Consider the following 25578-nt stretch of genomic DNA (forward strand, 5'->3'; position numbering starts at 1 on the left):
CCCCACTGTTGTGGCAGCTCAGTGCACGCAAGCTCCGGTGGCGCCTCTTAAAACCTTCGGCTTGCAAGAGGGCGAGTAGGTGCACAGCAGCCAGGATGTGACTCCATGCTCCTCTGCAACCCGCCGGGCACTCGCACGATGCCTTCCCAATCGCCCCACTGTCCGTCTCAAATGTGAGGCGCACAACATAGGGCCGGCCACTTTTCTTCTGGGAGCGAAAGCAGCTGCTGAGCACATGGATGAGGCCCAACCTGCAAGAACAGAGAGAGTATCAGAAAATAACATTCAGGGAAGAACAGGACTAGTCCGCTACAGTTTATGGCAAAGGGACAGAGCAGAAAGCAGTGGCCGCAAGGAACAGACTCAAAATGACCAGATTTTGTGTCTTGCTTAACACTGTTGCAAGGGCAATAATCTACACCTCAAACAGCAATGATGTCAAAATTGTTTGTCAAGTTCGAGCGTGCAAGTATCTCTGCATGCTTTGTTAATGCATTTTTCAAGAGAAGGAAGGTTAACATTTAAAAACCTCAGCGTGGGTAATGATGTATACCAGTACCCGCATAATCGTGTTCGTCATAACTTAAGCAAGCAATAATATGATTATCTGGAACTCACTTCCAGAATCTTTCGATAAACAGGTAAACATTCGGGCTATACCGATGACCCTGATACGAGTCGGGAAGCCGTTCTTCAGCGTTTATTGGCGCCGTGGAGAGAGCGACGCAAAGCCGTGCATGGTCGTTCAAGCGCAGCGTTCCGAACTCAATCACGAGCCCACGTGCCAGCACGCATCGGTGGCGCGTGTACGTGCCACTTCGTTGCCGGCGTCTCTCTCATCATCATGACTGTTCAAGTTGGCGGGGTATTCGAAATCCGCAACAGACCCATCGAATTAAAAAAAATCTTCTAGTTCAGTGAGTTCGAGCTAACGAGGTTTTACTGTATTATCTATTCGTGCACACCAAAAACATGCGCTTTAAAAACAAACACAACCACCCCACCGCCACAAAAGGAGAAGAAAGACACACAAACAGATTTTTGCGTAGAGCATGCGCAATAAATAATGAACACACACAAAAAAAGAAAACTCAAGGCATATGTGCGCTTTTGTAGTTGACTTCGCCGCAAAGCACGATTGCTTTGCGACAAACGCGTGGGCGGACGACCGTCACGGAAAACGGCCGCAACCTTTCCGTAAACATCTTCGCCAAAAATCATCCCGTAAATTCCATGTACAGCATTTGAAAATACCTAATCCACCCACTAGCGGTACGGTCTGGCGATTGTCTCTTTCAGGGTTACTGCAACAGGGTCGCCGCTACGCATTTGCGTGGTAAACAACAATGAACAAAGTGCTCTACAAATGCTCATACCGGTTAACTCGCGTCAAGTAAAAACAAAGAAGGATTTACTTACTGCGAGTCGCACGTGTTTGTCCTCACCGATGAAGGCGAGCAATGCGCCTCGGTGGCTAGGCGGCATGCCCTGCTTCGCTGCCGCTCGGATGGGTCTTTACGCGGCACCCGGAGTGATATGAGTCTTCAGACACACTCGGCAGCGCAGGCAAGTCCTTCGTCCAGAATCCGCGGTTGAGAGCCGGAAAACACCGTCCAGTTTGAGCCATACCGCGTTACCGTCAACTACTCTTCCACAGTAAACAATACGGGACTTCCCGATCGGCGCCCGTACCAATATGGCCGACGGTCTCGTTTACATCAGTGTTGCTAGATCACCAAGCAGTTTCGACCGCGGCGGCAGCATTTCGTTGTTTTGTTCCTCCCTTACGTCCCCCTCCATCTCAGGCAGCGTGCTCGCCCGCGTATTTTCTCTGCTCGCGTGTCTTTGCGTAGCTTGTCGACGCATATTTATCGTCTTAGTTGTTGAATTGACGCTTATAAAACGCCAAAACGGACATAATCACGGCACGAGGGCCAAAAAACCGGCAAATGATGGCCGGTTTTTAGTATGGACCGGCAACCGGCCCACTGTTCAAAAAACCGGGCGGGCCGGTCCAAAACCGGGCAGGTGGCAACCCTAGCCACGCAGCGCTAATCCCGCAAACGCCGCGGAGAAGCGGCGGCAGGCGGCGCAGCGGTCGCGAATCTCGAGGCGTATAGTGTCTAGAAGTATATTTTAGGCACTATAGCGCAAGCGCGCATGGCCGGTGGCTCCGCTAGGTCGGCTCTTTATGCTTTGGAAGGCTTTTTGAGGCATAGCTTTCTCTTTACAACACTCGGTGGCACCAATGGCTGACCGGCGTCTCAATGGCAGGCGCACTGTAGCCAGGCCAGTAGGCGAGGAATAGCATCCAGAAGGAGAAGCCGCGGTGTTTCTCACCGCAAGCTGATGCTGCGAAATCCTGGAGCCAACAATACAAAGCGTTCGCGTATGAAACGTGAAACAGCGAGTCTGCTTGGCGTTCTCCTTCCACCCTCCGTACCCAGCGTGCAGTGAGTAGCATTGCAGCTTGCAAGCCGACCTGGTAAGCATGTCGCGGGAATACGGGCCAAATTGTCGACCGTCTGTCCGTGTGTTGCAATGGGGCCCCGGGGCTCCAGTAAATCAAAATAAAGGCAGAAAAAAAATTTCGGGTGATGAATTTCCGTGCCCGGCACCAGCCAATGTGAGCGTAAGAAGCGGGCTTCGGATATGTTACTGAGCTTTCTACCTCCAAACTCTGGTAGTGGGCAGCTGGGATATACCATTACACTAGATATTTTTAGACAATGCATTGATTGATTGATTGATTGATTGATTGATTGATTGATTGATTGATTGATTGATTGATTGATTGATTGATTGATTGATTGATTGATTGATTGATTGATTGATTGATTTGTTGAATCTCCCGATGGGTATGCGCGAGTAACCACCATCATCACCATCATCGTGTAGACCGTGTCATAAAAGTTATCGTCCCCGTAACGGGCAGCCATGGCCCAGGTCTCGCTTCTCTCGTTCTTTCGTTAACATTTTGGTGCCGTTAAGCCCGGGAGAATGAACACGTGCAGCGAAGGAGACCACCGACGTCCCCTCCGGTTTGAGGTTCGTAGAAACCCACTCCTTTGACTGCTACTACGCTGGTTAGCCCCGCCCTCAGCCGGAGGTCAACATGGCTGACCCTGATTTCGTACTGACGATCGACCGTATGCGTGCGATGGATAAGTTGCGCCGAAAGCGTCGTATCCTTCGCGACGCAAGTACCAGACTGCTCAAGGCAGCAAACGATCTTCTTGAAGCCGTCTCAGCGACTCCTCACGACCTTCAAGAGGCCATTCACCTTCTGGAAAGTAAGGACACCGCACTTTATGAAGTTGAAGTGAAAATTGTAGAGCTTCTGGACAATGATACGGTTGAGCGATATAACTTTGACGCATTGGCTTACCGAGAAACCATAGATCGTGCCATCAACCGTCTGCGCTCTGTTTTGAACTCTCGCAAAGCGCCCGGCGTGACAGCCACTACCAACGGCACATCAGGCGCGCCAATTTGCCCTCGCCCATTGACATCTGTGCTCAACGGCGTTCGGCGAGAGCACAGTGACTTGTCCGAGATGGAGCTGCCAGATACGGGGTCGTCCACGTCTGTCACGCCGGGAAAACAAAGGGAGAGTGCACACCGTGTTGTGCACATGACGACGTACAGAACATCGACTGGGGATAGCGTGACGCCGGCAGGTCCGTCGGAGTACAACTGCTCTATGACGGCATTGCAAGAACCCGTTCCGTTCAACGCTGAGAACGGCTGTCTACCTCAAACTGGCTGCCTAGCTCAAACCGAGCAAGATCAGGCCACGGTGTGGATCAGGCGATCGAGAACAATTTTTCTGACAACGTCCCGCAAGTCCTCGAGCAGGAACAAGCCATCGTTGCAATGCACGATTCAAGGTTCCAACATGCCAAAGATGATCCTCAGCGGAAAAACAGGCAGATAGGAGCCACACCGTACGTGTCCGAGTATATATTCGTTGCAGAATTCATGAACAGAGAGCCATTACTTGAAGATTTGGAAACCCGCGGTAGGCACAAGACCGGCCTCAGAGGCCCGCTAGACTCGCTGCACAAGGGATACCGCAAAAGTGAAAGTTCCAGAGTTGCACGTAACCTTCAGCGACATAGGTGCATCACTGAAGGACGGCAGAAGTTTCAAGGAGCTTGCAGCGCAGTTTCGTTGGCGACTGCTTCAGCTTGGCGGCCCTTGGCGGTTCTGAAAGCGGCAAGACAGCGCAAGCACCGCTGGAAATGGAAGAGAAGAGAGTTTTCCAACAGCTTTTTCTGTATTGAACTGGATCGAATAGCAAGCTTTCGGATTGTGGACATATTAGTCGTCGTCACACCATTTCTCTCGCGGGCGGAGGTGAGAGACATGGTCAGTCGTGTCAGCAGTGCAACCCCAGATAACGGTGCCCGTGTCTGATGACTGATGAAACCCAGCGGACTTTATCATCCCAATGTCTCACTCCACTCGCAAGACACCTGAGCAGAGGGAGCATTCCGCCAAGAAAACGAACGCCATCGTAATTCGCTCGAGCTGGAAAGTGGCTAATGTGGTTAGAACGACGCGGAAATGATCCGCGCACTCAAGATGGAACGCCAACGCAGCGTGGCCACGTCTGAAACGCACCAGAAGCGACGCATCAGATCGTAACGCATGTCCAAGCAGCCACAAAAGCCATCGAACGACCTAGGGATCTCGTTGCGCAAGCATCGGCCGTAATGAACGTGTTACAGGAAGCAAGGAAGGGATCGGTTTACGCTGCAATGCTTGTGCGAGAACATTGAAGGACGCTGCTAGTTTCTCCTAATATCAGACGTTAACGTTGCGCGCGCGGGAGTGTGTTGAATCTCCCGATGGGTATGCGCGAGTAACCACCATCATCACCATCATCGTGTAGACCGTGTCATAAAAGTTGTCATCCCCGCTAAGGGCAGCCATGGCCCAGGTCTGCCTTGCGTCGTTCTTCCGTTAACATGATTGATTGATTGATTGATTGATTGATTGATTGATTGATTGATTGATTGATTGATTGATTGATTGATTGATTGATATATTGATTGAATGATTGATTGATTATCAGGTTTAACGCGCTGACGCAACGCAGGCGATGAGGCGCGCCGTAGCGGAGGGCTCCGGATTAATTTTTACCCCCTGGGGATCTTCAACGTGTTAAGAAATCTCGTACACACGCGTGCGTTTTTGCTTGTCGCCTGTACCTGAGAAACGGCCACCGCGGCCAGGAATCGAACCCGCGTCCTCATGCTATAAGGCAATGCAGAACACACAGCTGCCGAAAGGAGTTTGTTTGCACTTCAATAGCGCCCCTATTTGCGAGTGCTTCGCCAGCTCTCAGCAGTGCGACACCGTGGTTTGCTTCAAAAGCAATGTGCGGCCCTCTCCTCCAGTCATGCCAAACTTATTCATAGTTTAGTTGTTGTCCTTCTGTGCACGTGCCACTTACCCCTGCGTACAAACATACCTCATTACTGAAGCCTTAGTCGTCGGCTTGAAAGTTGGGGCATCGCCACTATTTAGGTAGGAAGATCTTATTTCAAAATTTTGATCAGGTCCTAGTGCATATTGGATCCGCTTTCTCGGACACAAACTGCCTGACTAGACTTCTTTATTTTGAGAGGGCTCCCGTCACGGAGTGGTTCGCTCCCTTTAAATTAGGGGGTCATGAATATTATCACGTTTTGAGTGCATTGGTCTGATGTAGTTCAAGGACAATAAACAAGCGCAGTGGAGGTGGACGTGGAAGCGGTCGCGACTTTCGTACGGTGGTTGCAAGAACTGTTAACGGTGTTCTGTGCTGCTGCCCTCCCGTCTCTCGCGTTGGTACAGTAGCATTAGTGCTCAAGGCTGTAAATTCACTTGAAATCATTCAAGTAAGCACTTTGAAAGCGTGTACATGTGAGCAAGCTCCGCGCGACATGACTGTGAGTTATCCACAGCAGCGTTGCGCTGTTGAGCACGAGGTCACGGGTTCGATTCCCGGCCGCGGCGGCCGCTTTTCTGGTGGAGTCGAAAAGCAAGAACGCCCGTGTGTACGAGATTTCGGGGCACTTTAAAGATCCCCAGGTGGTCAAAATTAATACGGAGTCCTCCACTACGGCGCGCCTCATCGCCTGCGTTGCGTCGGCGCGTTAAACCCTACAATGAATCAGTTATCCACAGCATACTAATTACGCTGGTATGACGGCACGCAATGCACATAGCAAGATAGCACGCCAGAGACTGTGCAAGAAAACGGAAAAAGCGGACATCAACGTAATAGCTGCTTCACCTCGAGTCCCGCAAGAACAAACCGTTAAAACATGCTAACATGCGAATACTATTATACGTAGTGGGATCCCTGTTCTTATTATGCAAAAAGGAGCAGTGTGACACTGCCCCTTTTTAAAGTTACAGATTTTTAGTGTGGCAGATCGCACTCGGTCGGCAAACTTAATTCATTACCCTTACGACTGGTTGCGCGACCGAAAAGTTCTGACAAGGTCTCTGCACACACGGCGCGTGCGTAAAACCGGGGGCCACCGATGAAGTCTCTCTCTCGCTCTCGCTCAGAAACTGTGCTTGCATTGTGTCAAAATACTAACTTGAAAATCGCATAAACGAACGGTTCTAAATAAGACAACACATGCGTCGATCATGAAGGAGTACAATAGTAATCCCTCATCTCATAAACCACGTAACGGTGTGCATTTACATCGTTCGTAGCTGCGTTTACTTAGTGCGCGAAAAATCGTTGCATGGGTTCGTTCTTCGCTTGCGGTTTGGGTGTCTGATGATTTGACGATCGGTTAGACGCACTTTCAGAGAAAGTTGGACGCACTTTTAGCTTTCGCGCTTCTCTCTGCTTTGTTAGGAATGGGCGCTAATTTTTACGAGATATGTAACCAACCTGCTACCACCTCTAAACTTCGGTGACAAGCGACACATTTTGCAACTTTTGCAGTATTCCACCCGTATGATAATATCACATTCATGTTGCGTTCCTCTACAACTCGATAGAGCACCTGAGGTAGTTTTTACGTTGAGTAATTAAAGGAATGGAATTGAACTTCCTGTCAATTCCAGGAATGGGAATGGCCTAATTTCTGTCATTCCGAGGAATTAAAAAGAATGGAATCAAGAAAAGTTCTAATTCCTCGGAATGGAATTGGAATGGAATGGGGACGCCCATTCCGCAACACTGGTCGCATCTAATAAAAAACCACACGTGGATCGCAAGTTGGGCAAAAGGGAAGAGACAATCTGGCGCAAATTACAGGCTGGAACCTGCCCGAATCCGCTACTACTAAACGCAAACATTGTGAAAGTCTGGCAAGCTTGGTCCACGTGATATGGACGTGCCCGCAGATATCAGACGGCACATACACAATAGATACTTGGCTGCCCCTGATGCTCATCTCAGACGTAGAAGCTCAGCAGACGATCATCAATCAATTGAGCTCGTGCAACCATCAAGTTCCAAGGGATACGTCGACTCCTATCAAGGTGTTTGAAAAAACCTTATGATTGATACTGAATAGAGTTTCTCATCATCCATCAGCATTATTATTTTGCAGCGCAGTTTACCTCAAAACTCAAAAGTGGTGTCGGAATAATTTCCTGATAAAGTCAAATATTCCAATCGACTGGCCAGTAGCATGAGGGAAAAATTGAGAGGCAAGCCCTGTCAAATAAAGACGGCCTCAGTCATAGTCACCACTTTATTTGATGTTACAGTGTTTCATGTACTTCCGAGCTCACGCTTCGTTTTTATTTTTATTTTGTTTTAAAACCTCAATTTAAGTTCCACGTTCGGTGAATACGACCCTCACAATACCGATATTAGCAAGGGCGGACTTTTCGCAAGATTCGTCTGCAAATTTAAAAGGCTACGGTAAGCAAAAGCGAACTAACGGATTTTATGGCGAAGCTTTCAGCCTGTCACTGATGATGCCCGTATGCGGAAACACACTGCAGGAAAGCCAACTTTCTCTAACAATGACGATGATCCTCGGTTAAGGGTAGAAAAATTAAAACGTGTCCCTGCGAAGCTTGGGGACAGAAAGGCTAAAACTGGGTCTAGTTGGTTGTACACTGCTGAATCACGCTGATTTAGAACTTGAACAGAAAAATTAAAAGGAACAACACACAGAAAAGGATCGAAAATAGAAAAGAGAAAGAAATAGAAGAAAAGAGAGATTTTGCAAGCCTTCGCCATTATAAAAGCAGATGCCTGTGAAAGCATGCCTTCAGTGTCCATGCATTGCATGCAGGGAGTGCACGTGCCGTCCGGAGTTGCCGCATACACTCGTTCTTGACAAAGACAGAAAGCGGGCAACAAGAGAGATTATTGAAGTATTTCGTGCCGATAAAGAAGAAAATACGTGTGCCAGTCAACTGTCTCTCATGTTATCAGTCACTGAGTTTGCTTTTTTGGAAAATACCGGTGGAGTGTGCATGGTCGCTTGTTTCTGCGTTTGTGCACGTGTGATTTTATTATATTCAGTGTTTTTTGTTGTTGTTTCCCCGCGATATCTCCGGGGGGTAATGTGCGCGATGTTACAACAGTCGCTTTGATTGTATGTAGCGTTGGAAGTATGCAGTATGGCGTATTCGCACGATTCTAACTTGCCCTCGATTGTAACGCGCAGGTACGTTTACTGATGAAAATTCGAAGAAAAATTAGGCACCCTTAAACGACAAGGATGGTTGAACGCGGAACTTTGTCGCGAAGGATTCTGTGGTTGTCGTCTAAGTTTTCCGCACCACTTCGATCATGTTGAAATGGAGCAATCGAATGGACGCCGGCTTAAGCGCGAGGGAACCAGCTTTGATTCCGGCCACGGGAAGACTTTTTTCTTTCCCTTCAGCGTTTTCGCGTTGCAGAGGCCATCAAAGAGAGCACTAAAGCTTCGCTTAATAATTTATTATTGATTCTTTTACCTCGCAGATGTAGCAGGCATGGCGCCACGTACCTGGCAGAAGACATTTTATTTGACGCACACAACTGTGGCAGCGAAAATTTCTTGTGCTTCAAAACTTGCTTATCCAGCTACTGCTGGAACAAAAACTAAAGCGATGATGGCGAAGCGAACATTTTCATTTTCATCTGATCACCATCACCTCATAATCCCATATATATGCCCTGTGGCAAAATACACGTTCATAAAAAAAAAAAAAAACTAAAGCGAGGAACATTGAAAGCTGAATTCGGTTTTGAGACAGATTGTAACGCGCACGTAAATGTTAAGGCTACTCCTACCGAAAAAAAGGTGCGGCTAGAATTGTGAAAAAAACGGTAATCTGGTAGCCCTTGTCATCGCTTCCATCAAACCTGTTCCTGCAGCAAGCCTGTACGGCTGTCGCCGCACCGCCGGAGCTCAGATTACACGTCCGTTCACCAGGGTGCGCTGAAGTGGAATTCGCCGTTGCGACAAGGTCGAAGAAATTTCGATTTTAAAGCGAAGTTTCCTATGCCTCACTGATGGCGACGTTGCCCCAAAACGCACTTTAGGAAAGCCAACTTTTCCTGACGGTGATGAGAATCGCAGGTGAAAGATGGCTGAAACTCGAAGCTTTCTCTGGTCGAAAGCCAATGTCACAAGTTTCAAAATCAAAGTCCCAAATCCGAAGCGTTACACACAAAAAGGCACTGCAGGAAAGCTAAGTTATGTAATGTTTTTTTCCACAAAGCAACATCAAGCGCAGCTGCACAGTCAGCACGAAGGGGCTTTGATTTTTGGTGTCATAGATGTGCAGGTCTGGTATGTATGTTAGTGGGAGGCCTATCTAAAGATGCGTTGGAATGTTGCACTTCTGTCACAAATTTCCTCTTTTCGTTTTCATATATGTGTAAAATGCGCAGTTTTTCAAACATAATTAAATATTTACAGGATTGTGCATGCTCTGTATACCTTGTACAAGGGGCTCGGTTGCTGTCATGACCTTAAATAGCTTTTTCACTATGCTCTCCAGCGTAGGTGATGCTGAATGATGATTTCATTGGGTTTGGCTTTATGACGGTGTCTTGATTGTGATTCATTCATTCATTCATTTATTTATTTATTTATTCTAGCCATCTTTAACACGACTGCACAAAGCCTGTACGGGCCTCAAGAAAAGTAAAGGAGAGAGGATGACAGTGATGATGATGATTGTAGTAGCACATTTCTCGCTCCACCAGAAGAGAAAATCAAAGCCCCTTTCGTATAACGAGAAAGGTCCAAAATATTTGAGGACATCATCATCATCATCATCATCAAGGTGGTTGAAACGCGAAGCTTTCGGTGCGCGAAATTAAGTGGGCGCTTGCGGTTGACTTGTTCAATTAGATTTATTTAAAAGTTCGAGTAGCATAGACTATGAGTAGACGCTTACAAAATCTAGTATGCGTCGACCGTATCTGAATCTGCACAGCATTATTTCAGAGAAAGCGTTGGTCGCTTTGTAGAAGTTACTAAATCTCAAGAGGTATCGCCTGTGTGGCTGCTAAAAATAGAGCAGCGTACGTCATTAAAGGAATTCTAAAGGACATCAATAGCCCTCAGCTGGGCAAACTTACCACGTTAATGTATGATCAGTTACACTGTTGATCTGTGATGTGTTCTGTATTGTTGAACTCGGGCAATAAATAAAAAAAATATAGACGTCTGCTTCATAACGCGAGGAACTCATGTTCGATTCCTACCACGAGAAGCGCTTTTTTTCTTGTTTAATTAAAGCCAAGCTTTGGTGTTCTCACTGATGGCGTCTGCAACGTGAAAATGCCCTGCAGGAAAACCAACTTTCTCTGACGATGATGGCGAGTGGTCGCTGGTCATGTGAAAGAAAAAAAGTTCTGCAGAAATTCAGAGAATTATCTACCAATGCGTAGCATTCTTGTGCCGCCTGTCTTGAGTGTGAGTTTTTTTCAGCCAAATTTTTTTTTTCTAGATCCTGTCCGACCAATTATCTCTAATTACGCTATTACAACGATTACAGGTGGAACTTTCGCGAAATCTGCATTATTGTGGAAATATCATGCGGTATACGTTTTGACATTTTCCGTAATTTTTTTTATATTTTCGCTATTTTTTTAGTTTTTCAAAATTTCGTTCGACCAATTATCTCCATTTACGTTATTCTAACGATTACATTTGGAGCTTTTGCGAAATCTGCGTTACTGTGGAAAAGCAGGGCGTTACACGCTCCTGACTGTGGGTGTACTCGGCAAAGAATGCTACGCATTAAATATGCTTCCCGTGGCCGGGGAGAGAAAGAGAGAGCGAGAGAGAGAGAGAGAGAGAGAGAGAGAGAGAGAGAGAGAGAGAGAGAGAGAGAGAGAGAGAGAGAGAGAGAGAGAGAAAACTTTATTATTTGCAGTAGGTTTAAGGGGTCGGGGTGCCAGCAGGCTCCAGCCTGGCTGCGACTAGCGTAGCCCTGTCAGAGCTTCCCGGCACCCCCTCCCACTGCTCGTCGGAGGAAATTTGAGGGTAAGGGTTTTTAGGGCAGCCCCACATGGAGTGGGATACAGCGGAGCGTGCGCCACAGGCAGGACAATTGGGGGAAGGGTAAAGGGACGGGTGGATGGGGTGAATCAAACCTGGATCCCTTTCGTTATGAAGCCGGCGTCTAGCCGAATGCTCCATTTCGCCATGGTCGAAACTCAGTCCAAACTCAGACGACAGCCAAAGAATCCGTCACGAGAAAGGTTCTCGTTTAACCATCGTCGTCGTTTGACGGATAGTGCATGATTCTTTATCATCATCATCGTCAAAGTTGGCTTTTCCTCAGTGCGTTCTGGTTACGACACCACTATCAGTGGGACCAGGAAAGCTTCGCTTTAAAATAGTTCTGACGCCATTGGAACCGACGCTAGAAAACATGCAAAAAAGGATATTTCTTCCAAAAGAAAGGGCTAAGCCTTTCTAATGAGCGACAAGAAAAGAAAGGTCTTATTTTGATCTCCCTCGAATGCTCATGCTTTCTGGTTACAGTATATATGTGTCTCGCGCCTAATGCAGCGATCGATATAACGACCACTTCGTGAAAAGTAAGGTATTTCGTCTCATATAACAAGCTTTTTTCGGCATGCGGCGCAGTACCACATCGGATAACAGTTGCGAAAGGAATGGGGGCGGTTATGGGTTTCCGAAAAAAATCTCCTGATCGGCAACGTGGAAGCTCGGCGTTGCATCGCGCCACGGTGAAAAGAACGGTCATAGAATTCCTCTGAGCGGTTCCGAACTGCTATATCGAGGAACTCTAAATGGCCGATTTCGAGGGAGCCGTCCAGAGCACCCGAATTTGCTTCTTTTCTTTTTTTTTCTTTTTTTTTCTTGGGGGGGGGTATTAAGTAAGAGCGCCAGTGTGGTATAGACGACACGAAGCTATTCATAGCTGACATTTCCGAAACCATTCAGGTACGCAGGAAAGCGCACAAAATGAACGGTCATGATCTAGGTTTCACCGAAGATCACTTGTTCATGTTTCTTTTCTCCGGTAAAGCGGATTATCTTTCACATTTAGTTGTTTGTTTAATCACCTCGCGCAGCAGAAAGCTCATGGCTGCATAAAACCGTCTCCACTGCCCTAAAACTTGGTGTGCGATGGTGTAATCCGAGAGATTTCCAGTTTCTGCCCCGCCGATGGTCCGTGTTTGGCTTAAGGGGTACTAGTCGTTCTAAAATAGAACAAGCTCAGCTTTGTTGTGTCGAGTTTTATTTTTTATCCCTTTCGCGCATGTATTCCTATTGGACCACGGACGTCCATCGAACATCCGTCGGACATCCGGTGTCGGACATTCGGACGTCCGTCAGACATCCGCAGAAAGCCGGCGGGTGCCTTACGGACGTCCGTGGGATGGCCCGATGCAAAGGAATTGATCATCCTACGAACGTCCGAGAGACGTCCCAGCCGGATTTTCCGACATCCGGCGGATGTCCAAAACAGGACATTTCCAAACCGAACTGTGCGGGGAACATCCAGGGGATAACAAAATGCGGATATTAGATGTCCGCCGGACGTCCGTTTCTAGTCCTAAACTTCTCGAATCAGGAAGAACTTGTACTCGAAATGAAGTGAATTCACTTCAAATAATTCATTGAAAGCACATTCGCTCAGTTTACTGATTAAAGGGACAGCCAACCGCTTCTTGAGAGTACATGTTTCTGTAACCCTTATGAAAGCCAGCGTTTTTATATGGTGGGGGTAACAAAAAGAAATTTCTAAACAGTTTGGGGAAAATAATTTTATGTTGGCACTAAACTTTCTAAAATCTGAAAGATGCCGCCTTTTAGTGTCTAAATATGACGCTGCCGTCTGTATGCAAACAACCCTGTTTCGGTTTCAATACGTGTTCCAAAAACCGCTTAAGTAATGGGACACAATGAACGTCATTACTGTTTTAGATGTCGTTTTAAAGACGAGTCTTTCTTGGGCTACTTAAACGTGAAAATTTTTATGTCTGTCTGTCTGTCTGTCTGTAACTCGATTTAGCTTTCCAAGTAAGGTTAAACAGAAGGTGCACAATCCGGAGGCGATGTTCGCACTTGTCAACATTCTTGAACAGGAACAAAACATTGCGTAAATGTGAGGCAGAAAACCAATACATAAGTGATACTTGCAGTGTTCCTTCATAAAAAATTCATGGATGCTTGATTTCCGCGATAGCACATGAAATACTGCATCCACTCTTTAAAGGCGCCTTTTCGTCTGACGTACACTTAAAAAATTACACCCTCTTTCCATAGGGGAACCATGAATAGGATGCGAAGCAGCATGGAGGTTCACTCAATTTCCCTTTTGTGGGTGCCGTTGGTTCGGGGCTGTTGGTTCCATCCGAATTCATCCTACAGCACCGGAGCAGAACCGGTGCATGGCGGTGTCTCGGAGCAGACTGAACGCCGCGCAGCCCGCGCACCTGCTTTTATACAGCTGGGGAGAGGAGAATAGAGGAGAGGCGCGCATGCGCAGTGTTATGCAGCTCGAGGAGAGGAGATTGGAGGAGAGACGCGCATGCGCAGTGGAGTGCGGACGGCGCACGCGGGACATAGCCCCGACCATGAGATGCTTCGCATCTGAAAATCTAAGCCAGCTTGCACAACGGTGCGGGCCTGATGTCACATCAGAACTATGTTCGTATAAAGCCGTTTGTAATGCTGAATTTGGGCAAATTGCCTTTCAGTATAGCGAGTCCCGGCTCATATTGTACACCTTCGTCTTTTCGTTATTCTTAGCCTCCTCGTTCTCAACGGACGGGAAGGCAGCGCGAAAAACTTCCAAGGCTACCTCCTTCTGCTCAGCTTTGCGCACGACGCTCATGGTAAAGTTTCACGTCGAAACAAATCCGGCCAATTTTGTCCAGTCTCCCTAAGTGGGTATGCGCGGCTTGACAAACGTGCGCAGGAGACGCTGGGCGGTCGTCGCGAGGCACGCACGCATGAGCGCTAGTCATTTTCTTGGTTTTGTTAACTGCCGGGTGATCGCTGCGAGGCCCGCGCTCGGCGATTTCTAGGTACAGTAATCCCTCGTTATAACGAAGTCGGTGGAACGACGAAAAATTTCGTTATAAGCGGTATTTTGATATAAGCGACCACTCGAGAAAACTTCAGTGCTTGAGCTTTAATTGCGCCACAATTGCGAGGAATCAAAACACAATGTATTCAGGGAAGCAAAAGCTTATTCAGGTGCAAAAAAGGCAGTGAGCTCTGGCAGCAGCAGGAAAAGTTTAGACGCCCTGGGAACCTCGTACGTTAGTCATACAAGCCTAAAATTTTGCCACAGCGTGCCGCTGGAGCCATGCTACGGATATCCCGGAGACGTTTCTCCTGGCTGTCAACGTTATCAAACGGCGACCTTGTGTTTTATGCGCCATTCAGTTACACGCCCCGGCCGAGCGAAGCGCCGGGAGAGGGCGCCATCAGGTTTTGGCGGCGCGTGTCCCTAAATCCTGGGCACGTATACCTCTTCTTTCATGTTCTCCCTTTCCTTTTTCTTGAGGGCACCCCCCTATTACAGTCAAATGAAATCCTGGGTACAACACTGGTGTCGGCCTTGTCATTTTTTCCCCAATGGCTCGTTCGGCTGATCTACGTTCTCTATCACAGTGTTTAAGGAGACTCCAAGTTTCTGTCCCATATTCTATCTCCGGAAAAACACACTGATTATTACTATTTATACCACTTTTTTCAATGACAAAGCAGCCTGAATTTTGGGGTAGTAATTACCAGAAGCAGCCAAACCCATTTAAATTCTGTGTCTAATTACTTTTCCGTGGCTTAGATAAGTCAAACAATTTGATTAAGATAGTTATAATCATCTACTTTTGAGATTATAATCATTATAATCTCATCACCTACCTTGACAGAGAATTTTTATGCACATCTGCTTAAGATTACTTTTGATTCCCTTATATTTATTTTGCCACCTACAAATCTCAAATGGCTTACATGTTCCCCATTGCTCTGTAACCCAATGTTTTCAGAATTCAGTCCCTTCTAGGCATGATGTAAATTATTTTGGGGATATCATGTCTTCTTTTATAACACCCTTTATGATAGGGAATTGCTCAGCCTTTGTCTGAAGGGCTACGATACCTATGTGTCCTTCGTATATACCCTCAAACAACGCTACATAGGCTTACTCCATTCCCTGATTTCCAAAATAGGTAATTCCACGCCAAACAACCCAGATATTTTGCACTTACAGTGCGATTACAGTGTGCTTACAGTGCGATTACAGTATAAAAAATCATGGCTAATACTTCACTACACTATTTGTTTCCGTAATCAATTTTTTGAGGATCAAATTTTTTTCTTTCTCTCACGGAGATTTGACTACCTTGGCTGACCATAAGCTAGGTTGTGAAAAAATATACGGAGCGCGGTAAGGAAAATCCAGTTGGTAAAAAAAAAAACAGCGCTGCTTTGCTACAACGCAATCACAGCTGCTAATGGCTCTAATTAATTGATGAGGAGATGAAATAAGGAAATTTGGGGGGGGGGGGGGGGGGGGCTTGGGGAGTGCAGGAGAGAAGCGGTTGGAGGTTTGTGGGAGAAGCCTCCATCCAGAAATGGACTGCTGCTGCTGATGATGATGACCAGGGTTCATACAAGATTCCGAGACAAGAATTCAAGAATATTCAAGGATTTTCAAAGCCCTATCAAATTTCCAAGGGTGCAGGGCAGCACATGCACTAACCTTTTACAAAGTTCTGCTCACACGCGAAACATTTGCATCCTTGTAATCGCGCATCATTGTATTTTTGAAATAAACTTTGAACTTTTGAAAAATGACCTCGGTACAACTCTACCCTTTGGAAGTGTAAAAGTTTAGCACCACCCCAATAATATTGAAGGAGCGTTACATGCCATGTTGAACATTTTCGAGCTCCACAAATGCTCTTAATACACAGCCTTGGATAGCGAATAACTTCCAAGGAATACCACTCGCGCTAACCCCCTCCCATAAGTTTCTGGGTTCCTCAAGAGCGGTGGCGGGTTGGGGGGGTATGGACAAGTCTACTGATTCTGCCCACCATCACAGCCGTCAAAATGAAATATTCCAATAAAGTCTAGTGGGGCTTGCTTAGCTGTGCTCGTTTTTAGTTCATCCTGAAGTGTTGATGATTGTACTTATGGGGTACTGAGACCAATTTTTGGTGTTAATATTATTACACAGTTCGCTCCCTTTACTCGCCAGAATACCCTGGCTGAAATATGAGAAGCCTGCGATGCGTTTAACGTACAGTAAAATCTCGACGATACGAATCTCGTGGGACCGCGAAAGATATTCGTATCATACGAAATTCATATGAACCAACACAAACCAAAAATTGAGCACTAAAAAAAAGTATTCATTTATTTCTTTTCTTACTTTCGCATAAAGAAATCCGTGACGTTTCCCTGCTTTTTTTAACCTCGATGTCGCCGAGCGCTCCTTTCTGGACTTTCGTCTCCTCACTCGCGGTGCCCAAGTATAGTAAACTAGAAGCCCAAGCTCACTACAGGAGCGTTTTTGCACGCGATTCGTGCGCGTCGGCGATTCCGCGGCCGCCTGTGCCTCGGTCATAAAATGACGCGCAGTGGGAGCAGCCTGACGACTAACGCCAATGGGAAGGCGTGCGCCTCATTGCGGCAGTTTCGAAGCGCTCGAGACAGCCGGCTGGCTCCGCCTGGGATGTTTTGGCTTAGCACCCCGGCAGGTGTTTATTAGATGCGAACGCATCTCATTCACTCGCCTTGTCCCTGCATCCATCCGGCGTTGTCGGCGTCCCCCCTCCCCCTTCTCCTCGCCGCGCCAGCTGCGCTATCCGCCGCTCACCCCCTTTCCTCTCCGATAGCGAACACTCTCGCGAGGGGCATTGGATTGGATTCGATTGGCTTGGATTGGATTAAAGTGGATTGTGTTGCGTCATAGCCGCGGCAGACGCACTGGCGCCGGCGCATGTGCAGTACTCGCTCTTCCGCGGTCTCCTCTCCTTCGGGCGCGCTGCGCATATAACCGGTGTGCCGCTGTCCGGCGGCCTTTCGGTCGACGGTTGCTCTCCGCTTGCGCTTGAAACCCCCTCAGCGTCGCATCACACCAGGGTTCCCGCGAGGGGAGGTGGGCGTAATTTTTTTTCTTGGGTGCTTTCACTATCGGCGCGGATGATGTTTTTATAGCACCATTTTCGCCCACATTATTAGCTCATTTACCGCACAAGAAAGTTCGTTTGTGCTTTGAGCGACATTTTAAAGAGCGGTTGTGAGCGGTCGCTCGAGCGCCCCGCACCACTTCGCGAGCGAAGCCGCCGCCGTGTTGCCGCGGCCGGCCGCGCCCCGCGCAGTGTGCGTGTGGTTTCGCGGCGGCGTCAGCGCGCCTGTGGAGTGCGCGGCGCGTTTTCGCGAGCAGAAAACAACAGCCCGGCCGTTCCTGGAGAAAGAGCGAAAAAGAGGGGAGAGAGAGACCGTCCGTCGCCGTCGCTTGCTCGATCGACAGTCGGGCGCCTCGCTGGATCGTTCGTATCCGCCGGGCCACGCAGGTCCGTTCGTAAGAGCCGAAATTTTTCCCATTGCAAACAATGCAATTTCGCCAAGACTTATCAGGAATTCGTATTATCCCGAAATTCGTATCACCCAGAATCGTATCATCAAGATTCCACTGTACTTCAATTTGATCTGATTTACCACGCCGACGGAACAGCACGCGGAGCGATGTGCAGCAAATGGGAATCAGCGTGACATCACTCTGTGAGAGGAAAAAAAATTACACCATCTTCCCGTAGGGAACCCTGATGAGGATGCGAAGCATCGTGGCGGTTCCGCGTGGTTCCATTGCGTTGCCGTTATGTTGAGTGATCTGGTTTTTACTAGCGCCAGAGGGAATTCCGCGTCCGGGTCCACACCGGTGGCAAAGGCACGCAAGTGCTGTTGTGTTATGGTGAGTAGGCGGTGGTTCTCGAGGCGCCGAAACTCGTCCATCATGTTCTTGTCGATGTTGTCTCTGTGGTAGAATCAGTAGTCTCCGTCAGCTTTGGTGAGGTAAAGGTTGTTGACATTGGTGCACCGGCTGAGAGCAATGTACACGCCCTCCTCTTCGCAGCTTTGTCTTCTCGTTCTTCTTCTTCTTCGGCGGTTCCCCTACGGGAAGATGACGACGGTGGTTGAACGCGAACCTATCTCGTGATGGATTCTTTGGTTGGCCAATCCCTAGGAGCATCCTGCCACAATCAGCATCAGAGGAGCTGCAAGGCGCGTGGCGCTTCCCGCCACAGCTTTCCCACGGGAAATTCAGCATCCCCCTCCAAAGTTTTCAGTTCGTCGTTTCCGTTGACGTTCAGCTTCGCGTGCCTTTGTTGTATCAGTAGCTTCTCGACGTAGTTTGAATGAGTCAAGGACATAAGGTGCGTTCGTAGCACTTGCTCCTGTCCCGGATTTGTAGCGTAGTGGGAAGAGCACCGCGTACCTCCCGTTGCGGCCAGAGAGTCGTGGGATCGAAACCGGCGCCGCTAACTATTTCTTTTTTTTTTTTATATAGTGTAGTATCGCGGAGCTGTGGGTGTAAGGAGGAGAGCTGCGCATGCGCAGTGAGCGTGTGGACGGCGCCGCCATTAACGACGCAGGACAAGGCGAGCCTAAGAAATGCTCCGCATTTAAAAGAAGTGACGAAGCCATCTGCCTCCAACCCTCGTCAGAAACTCGCGACGTCACTTCTCGCGCGCGGCCTGGCGAGCGGCGATTGCACGCTGGCACATTCACGAAGTGATACACGTAGCCAGAGCTACAGGCATAACCGCCACCTAGAAAGACACTCTTGCTAAGAATAAAGTTCCGCACGCGAGAAAGGAGCCGATAATAAAGCCCAGAATCGCAACAGAAGCCGCCATCAGGTCTTTTACTAAAAGCGGTCATCAATGTTCCGCCGCAATGCTAGCCCTAACGCCTTCAGGCAGCTCAGCTCCGGTGGAGGGGCCGTCGAAACGTTTCAACGCCTCCTCCAGTCTTTGCAGTGTTCTGACATCCGCACAAAACGGTGAGGAAATTCCGTTATTCTGCCCCATGCGCCCTCCGGGCTGGAAGTGCGGGAAACCAGAACGGATGCTTTTCAGGCCGTTCAATTTAATTAATTAACACGCGCTCAAGTATTTAAAGTGCAGTTTTGGGTTCGCTAGGCTGTAAAGCATTGATAAAATTAATAAAAAAGGAAAACAAAAGTTTGGTGTCAGTACTCCCTTAATGCACCGAAGCTACATGTAGGCTACACCATAGTGGAGGGCTCTGGATTAATTTTGAGAGCTGGGGATGTTTAACGTGCGCCGAAATCTCGAACACACGGGTGCTTTTGCTTTTCGCCTTCATCAAAAAAGCGGCCCCCGCAGCCGGGATTGACCTCGTGACCTTAAGGTCAGCAGCACAATGCTAGCAACTAAGCTGCCACAATGGGCAACCACCAAACATTGCAATTTCGCAGTCATACCGTCAGTCAATGCACAACCATCAATTTCAGTTTTTATTTCGGTTAGTTTCAACAGTGGACCAGTGGAAAAAGAGAATCGTAGATTTATCACAACAAAGGAAGGGGCGTCACAATACTGGCTTACTACCTTGGCTCGCTGGTAAGCCGGGAATAAAAGGCAAGGAAACAAAAGCTCAGGCGTTCGGCATAAGATGGAGAGCTTGCCTTACTAGTAACAAGCTTCGAAGGTTTCGCTAAATTTTTCATTGGCCATGATACAGGACCCTCTTTTACACCTTTTACATAATAATACATCAAGGTGCCTTTATTTCTAGAAACTGCCCAACAGCAGCTAAGCCAGTCAGCAACACTTTAAAACATTTTGTGACAAGTCATTCAAAAGAAACATGAGCAGCATACTTACAGAACATGTGCAGTAGTAATACATAATAAAATACCTTGTTATGCGCAGTGAATCTTAAAGATCAAGGGGCGAAGAGGTCCACACAGAAGTAATTACAACTTAGTACAGCCAATCAACATTCACATAAAGACACCAGGCAAACATACTTTAGACCGAAACAGAGCTGACTGGTTGTGTCAGCAAAACACACAACAACCTGATATCGAGCCTTCAATCCCGGGATAAAGTTAGGCGTAGTTCAACCAATTTTCACATAAGCTCAATACCAGTTTGAACGCTTGAAAAAAAAAAAAAGGGTAGTTCATAATATTCACACCTGTTTTTCAGGGAAGGCTAACCCTAAAGGCATTGTACAGGTTCTGAATGAAAAAGACCTCCATTCAAGGGCTTAAAACTACCAAGGGAATATGAATTGTACCATCAAGGTTCTTTCCAACATATTCTGCATGTAAAGGGCCCCCCGCTTAATTGAAAAAGAAGCCTCTACCTGTTTCAATCTTCAGGTCCTAAATAACTGCTTCTGGAATTACATTATTAGCAAAAAAAAAAAAAAGGAAGGTTTGTTCGCGAATGGGATACAGAAAGTGGCTGAATGCTCCATTGTTGGCCTTAGGCCTTTAACCCTGACATTAGTTCAATCTTCGTTTGAGAATTCGGTAAGATTGGTAGCTTATACTGGCAATGCTTGTACTTCAATCGACGACAAATTTTGCAACTATAGTATACCGTGACCACCGCTAGCAATCAGTCTGGATTCAAGTTTTTGAGTAGAGAGATAGTATTATGTTTAATGGTGTTCGGTCCCCACAGAATTTCAAATTTACCATAAAATGGCATCTGAAGGTTAGCGCAGAAGGTTTTAAATAGAAGTTTATAGAAGCATACAAAGTGAATTTGTCTTCTTTTTCTTGCACAAAAGCTTCAAGGCTTACTTGAAAAAGATGGGCAGGGCAAGCTTGAGGATGAGACAAAGCTATGCTATCTTGTCCTTGGGCTTTGCAGCTCTTTCTCAGACATGAACTAGATTTGAGTAAAAGCGCTAGCGCAATATGTCGGCGTGCCCTAATTGCATTATACTAACTGCGCTCTTCTGTCAACAGTAGATTTGTTCAAAGCAAGTCTCTGATTTTTAAAACTTTCAGTTTCACAAATGTCTTGAACAAGTATCCCTTTCAATTAACTTCAGTCACCCCTACATAGTAAGTCTTTCAAATCCCGCATATGTAGGTCTCTCACAGTTGTTGAGGTCAGCAAGATTTTTCCCGTTCCAGTATACCATAAAGAAAACGTGTACTACATTCTGTGCTTGCTTTTGGCTGATGAGAGCCTTAACACGAAAGAAATATAAAAATAATGATTAACAAGAATCTTGAAAAACAAAAACATAAACTAAAAAGCTTCACATTGCAATAAAGAAGAGAAAACAACACAGAAACACGTTGACAAATGCCTCACTAGGTGCGACTAACGACAGAAAACACAACTCTCCAGAGTTCCACATGAGCGGATAGGGCCCTATCCGCCAGATTTTCCAGAGACTGTACAAAGCTGCGAGCTTATTCAGGAAAGTTTCAAGTCTACTGAAGACAACGGCTAAGCAAGAGTCTTAGAACCAAAAAACTCCAACTCAAAAGCTTCAATTAGCAACAGAGGAGAAAAAATCAACATAAACAGCCAGACGAATGCCCCATTAGGTGTGACTAACGACAGAAAACGCAACTCTCCAGAGTTTCACATGACTGGACAGGGTTAACCCCATCCGCAAGGCCCCCCTCACCTCCGAGTCTGTACAAAGCTTCGAGTTTATTGACCAAAAAGTGACAAGCTTATTGAAGACACTCGACACCCCACCTCTCAACCTCTCTTCACCACGTGAAACTTCTTCGAGGTTAACACTGAACACAAGACGAAGATGATGGACTGAGCGTGAGAATCAGACAAAGTAAGCGGCTAGCTGCGCCATCTTGTCCTTGGGCTTGCCACGGCGCCGTCCTCGACCTCGGCCTCCAGCGCCGGCGGCGCCCGCCGCCCTCCGGTAGTTGTTCCTCGGCTTGAGCGCTTGGTGCCGCTCAACGAGACCGGATAACGTTACGTCGCAGAAGATGCAGCCGACCGCCTCCGTCTGCGCCCCGGGCAGCTTCGTCTTCTCCTGCGTGTACGCGAACCGTGCGGTGAAGCCCCATCAAACGAAAAGGGGAGGTTGACGCGAGGAGCAGAGTAGTTGGGGAACATTAGCCAAGCCCAATCCACACAATTCTCACGAAGCCGAAAAAAGATGATACACAAGCCACAGCAGTCTCTTCTAATGCTATTTTGTTCAAAATGCCTGTTCTATAACCTGCCACCTGTGACGAAAAGCCCGACAGCCATTTTTGATATCAACAAACAATATCACCTGTTTAGCACGTATATTACACTTTACCTTGGCATCAAGATGCTTTTTTTCACTCGCTAGGGAAAAGTACTTCACTAAAGTAGTGCTTACTCCTTTTACTTTACGGCTCTCAAGCGCTGGCTTCACCAGCTGTAGTTGATTTGAGCTATTTCCACAGCTTGAAGAACAAGTCATGTTCGCTACTCTTTCGTATTACATGTAGTTCCAGCTGTGTGGAATAGAAATTCTAGATGCCAGTGCAGTGCATGGTAAACATTCAATGCTTTACATGCGCAGGGCTCAGTGTCCCCTCATAGCGTGCCCTACAACCATCTGACCTAGCATGCTTAAAATCCGGTGTAATTATGACTACGGAATTTATCGGTATAGCGAACCCCAAACAGGACTAAATGACGAAAGATTGAACACACATCCATCTAGCGCGACTTTCGTCTTTGCCTTATTTAGTCCTGTTCAATGGTTGCTAGCATGATAAATTTCTTACTCAGCAACCAACTTTCCCAACTTTCCGCTTTAGTAATTATGGCACTTGACATTAGTAAAAGAACATAAACTGTGTCCTCTAAGTACTTGACTAAGTATTTCCTGTTCTCCAAGATAACCCCATATTCTTTCCACTAGAGCAAGGGACAGGACTTGGGGCTTTTAACATACTCAAGCCAGTTGAGTGCGAAGAACAGATTTGGGTTTAAATTAAGATTATGTGGTTTAAAGGGGGGGATACTTCATTCGAGACCTGTTCGATCGTTGAATGTATCTCAATTCGGAGAAAGTCCTCTTGACAACACAGCTTCAATTAGCTAGGCACAACAATGGCAGTGCAGCATTGCCGGCCTGGGGTAGCGAGCGGTAGAGCCATGCCAATACTTATTAATGAGTTTGGAAGCTGTGTTTGTGGGGCTTGCTTCCAGCAAGTACTGGTTGAGAACGGCGTACCGTCAGTGCATGATTGTGCAGCTCGCTAATTTGAAAAGGTCCATTCCTGGAGACATCGGGTTTAACCCAAATCTTCTGAAACATGTTCGGGGAGTAAGAAGCGGGTAAAATCGGGTTTTACCCGAAAACGAACAGCCCTACCAATAAGCCACCGTGGTAGGTTTATTGGGAAAAACAACTTACGAGTTTGTACTCCACACTGATCAGCTGGCTCCCACACTCGTCGCACTGTTCGTCCTCGACGCAGACCTTGCGGGCATCTTCACACAGCTGCACGATCACATCACACCTGGGAACAGGAGGGAAAGATGCGCACAAGGGCTGACACAGAAACGTCACACAGGGTGGTGTGAAATGCAGTAATAAGATCGGAAACAAATCATTTTGGAGCAGTTTTCAAAGTGGAAGCTTTTTCAGTGGGACCGATGGCGTCCAGCCAAAAAACGAATGCATTTCCCCGTAGACCGGTTGGTCGACCGAAAAGCTCTGCTAAGATCTCTGGACAAACGGTGCACGTGTGAAACCGCTCTTCCAGTGTGTCAAAACGGTTGCTTGGAAATCGTGGAAAAGGAACGGTTCTAGATAAGACAATACACACATCAATCATGAAGAAGGAGTACAATATTAAACCTCGATCTCATAAACCACATATCAGCATACATTTAGATCTTTCGTAGATGCGTCTCCTTAGTGCGCGAAAAATCACTGCATGCATTTGTTCTTCGTTTGTTCTTCCGCAAAACCGGTTTTTGTGGTTCCCACCTTACAAGCCCAAACTTCAAACAGTCGTAACTTCTGCTACACGCTAGATAAAATGATTGTGTTAATCTTACTGCACTCCTTGATTTGTGCACAGTTCATTGGTACCTTGTTCAGCTGCATCCCTCCAGCAGCTTTTTTTACAAAAGCTGTCAGAAAATCAAATATAAAAATACAAATCGATTTGAACATAGTCATTTTAGACAAAAACAAATTGTACGTCTACAATCAGAATGAAGAACTACATACACCCCTTAATTTTCATCAGCATAAGTGAAAAATTTTTCTTGTTTAAGACTAGTGTGCCCCTCTAACTCGCATGAGCAACCAAAACCAGAGTGGTCCTTTGGGGGAGGAGGAGGAGGCTCACCGATTGCAGCCGACCTTCCACTTGGGTGCCGATGCCGGGTCAAGGACCAGCACTCCAGAGGTGCACTCGGGGCAGACGGAGATTCCGTTGGACATCATGGAGTGCGGGCACGTCGGGTGGGTGCACGAGTTGCAGCCAATCTGGCGACCCGTGTCTCGGAACGGCGGGTGGTTGTAGCAGTACGGGCAGAAGATGAAGCTCTGAACAGCAGAAAGGGATGCACATATGGAAGACATTGATGGCTGTTTGGAGAACAATCATTAGCGGGGGAAAAGAAGAAAAAAAGAAAAATTCGACGTGCATTTTAGGGACGAAGCCCCTTAGGGGCTCGGGTTTTGGCATCTCATGTCATCGTCGTAATCGTCGCCTCATGTAGTCACGGTACTATAACACTAGTACACTCGTCTACACCTCACGCTAGAACGTAACGTGTGCTAAAACACTGGTACACTTGTTTGCACCTTGCGCTGGAACGCTTCGTAACGCGTACTAAAAAAAACACCGAATACCTGTTTATGCCTCGCGCTGGAACGTATCGTAACGCGTACTAAAGGAAACACCGGGACACTCGTTTACAACTCCCGCTTCAATGCTTCGTGCTTCAATGCTTCAAAGACAAGAGACTTTTACAGCAAAGCTGTATACCTCTACCCCCAACGGTTTCATCTCCTATGGCAAAACTGCCAGGGTGCGAAGACTACACTTATACACTGTATGCTTTGCCTCTCTCAGGTTTCACGTTGGTAGAGATGGCGTGGAATATTGTTTTTTTTTTCAGAAGGTTGC

At 47.2% G+C, this 25578-nt stretch overlaps 1 protein-coding gene across 1 annotated transcript in view; it reads right to left on the minus strand.

The window, feature by feature from the left end:
* Positions 1-19949: 19949 nt before the first annotated feature.
* Top3beta (DNA topoisomerase 3-beta) overlaps positions 19950-25578 on the minus strand; it is a 36391-nt gene continuing 30762 nt past the window's right edge. Inside the window, exons 14-16 of the mRNA XM_077674167.1 lie at positions 24793-24992; positions 23847-23952; positions 19950-22481 (exon numbers count right to left, since the gene is read on the minus strand). Coding sequence (XP_077530293.1) covers positions 22266-22481; positions 23847-23952; positions 24793-24992 — 522 coding nt within the window. The 3' untranslated portion in view covers positions 19950-22265. The remainder of the gene's footprint in view (positions 22482-23846; positions 23953-24792; positions 24993-25578) is intronic.

The sequence above is a fragment of the Haemaphysalis longicornis genome, unplaced genomic scaffold (assembly GCF_048455015.1).
Source record: "Haemaphysalis longicornis isolate Haplotype H1 unplaced genomic scaffold, Haemaphysalis longicornis Haplotype H1 scaffold_6, whole genome shotgun sequence".
Lineage (NCBI taxonomy): Eukaryota > Metazoa > Arthropoda > Arachnida > Ixodida > Ixodidae > Haemaphysalis > Haemaphysalis longicornis.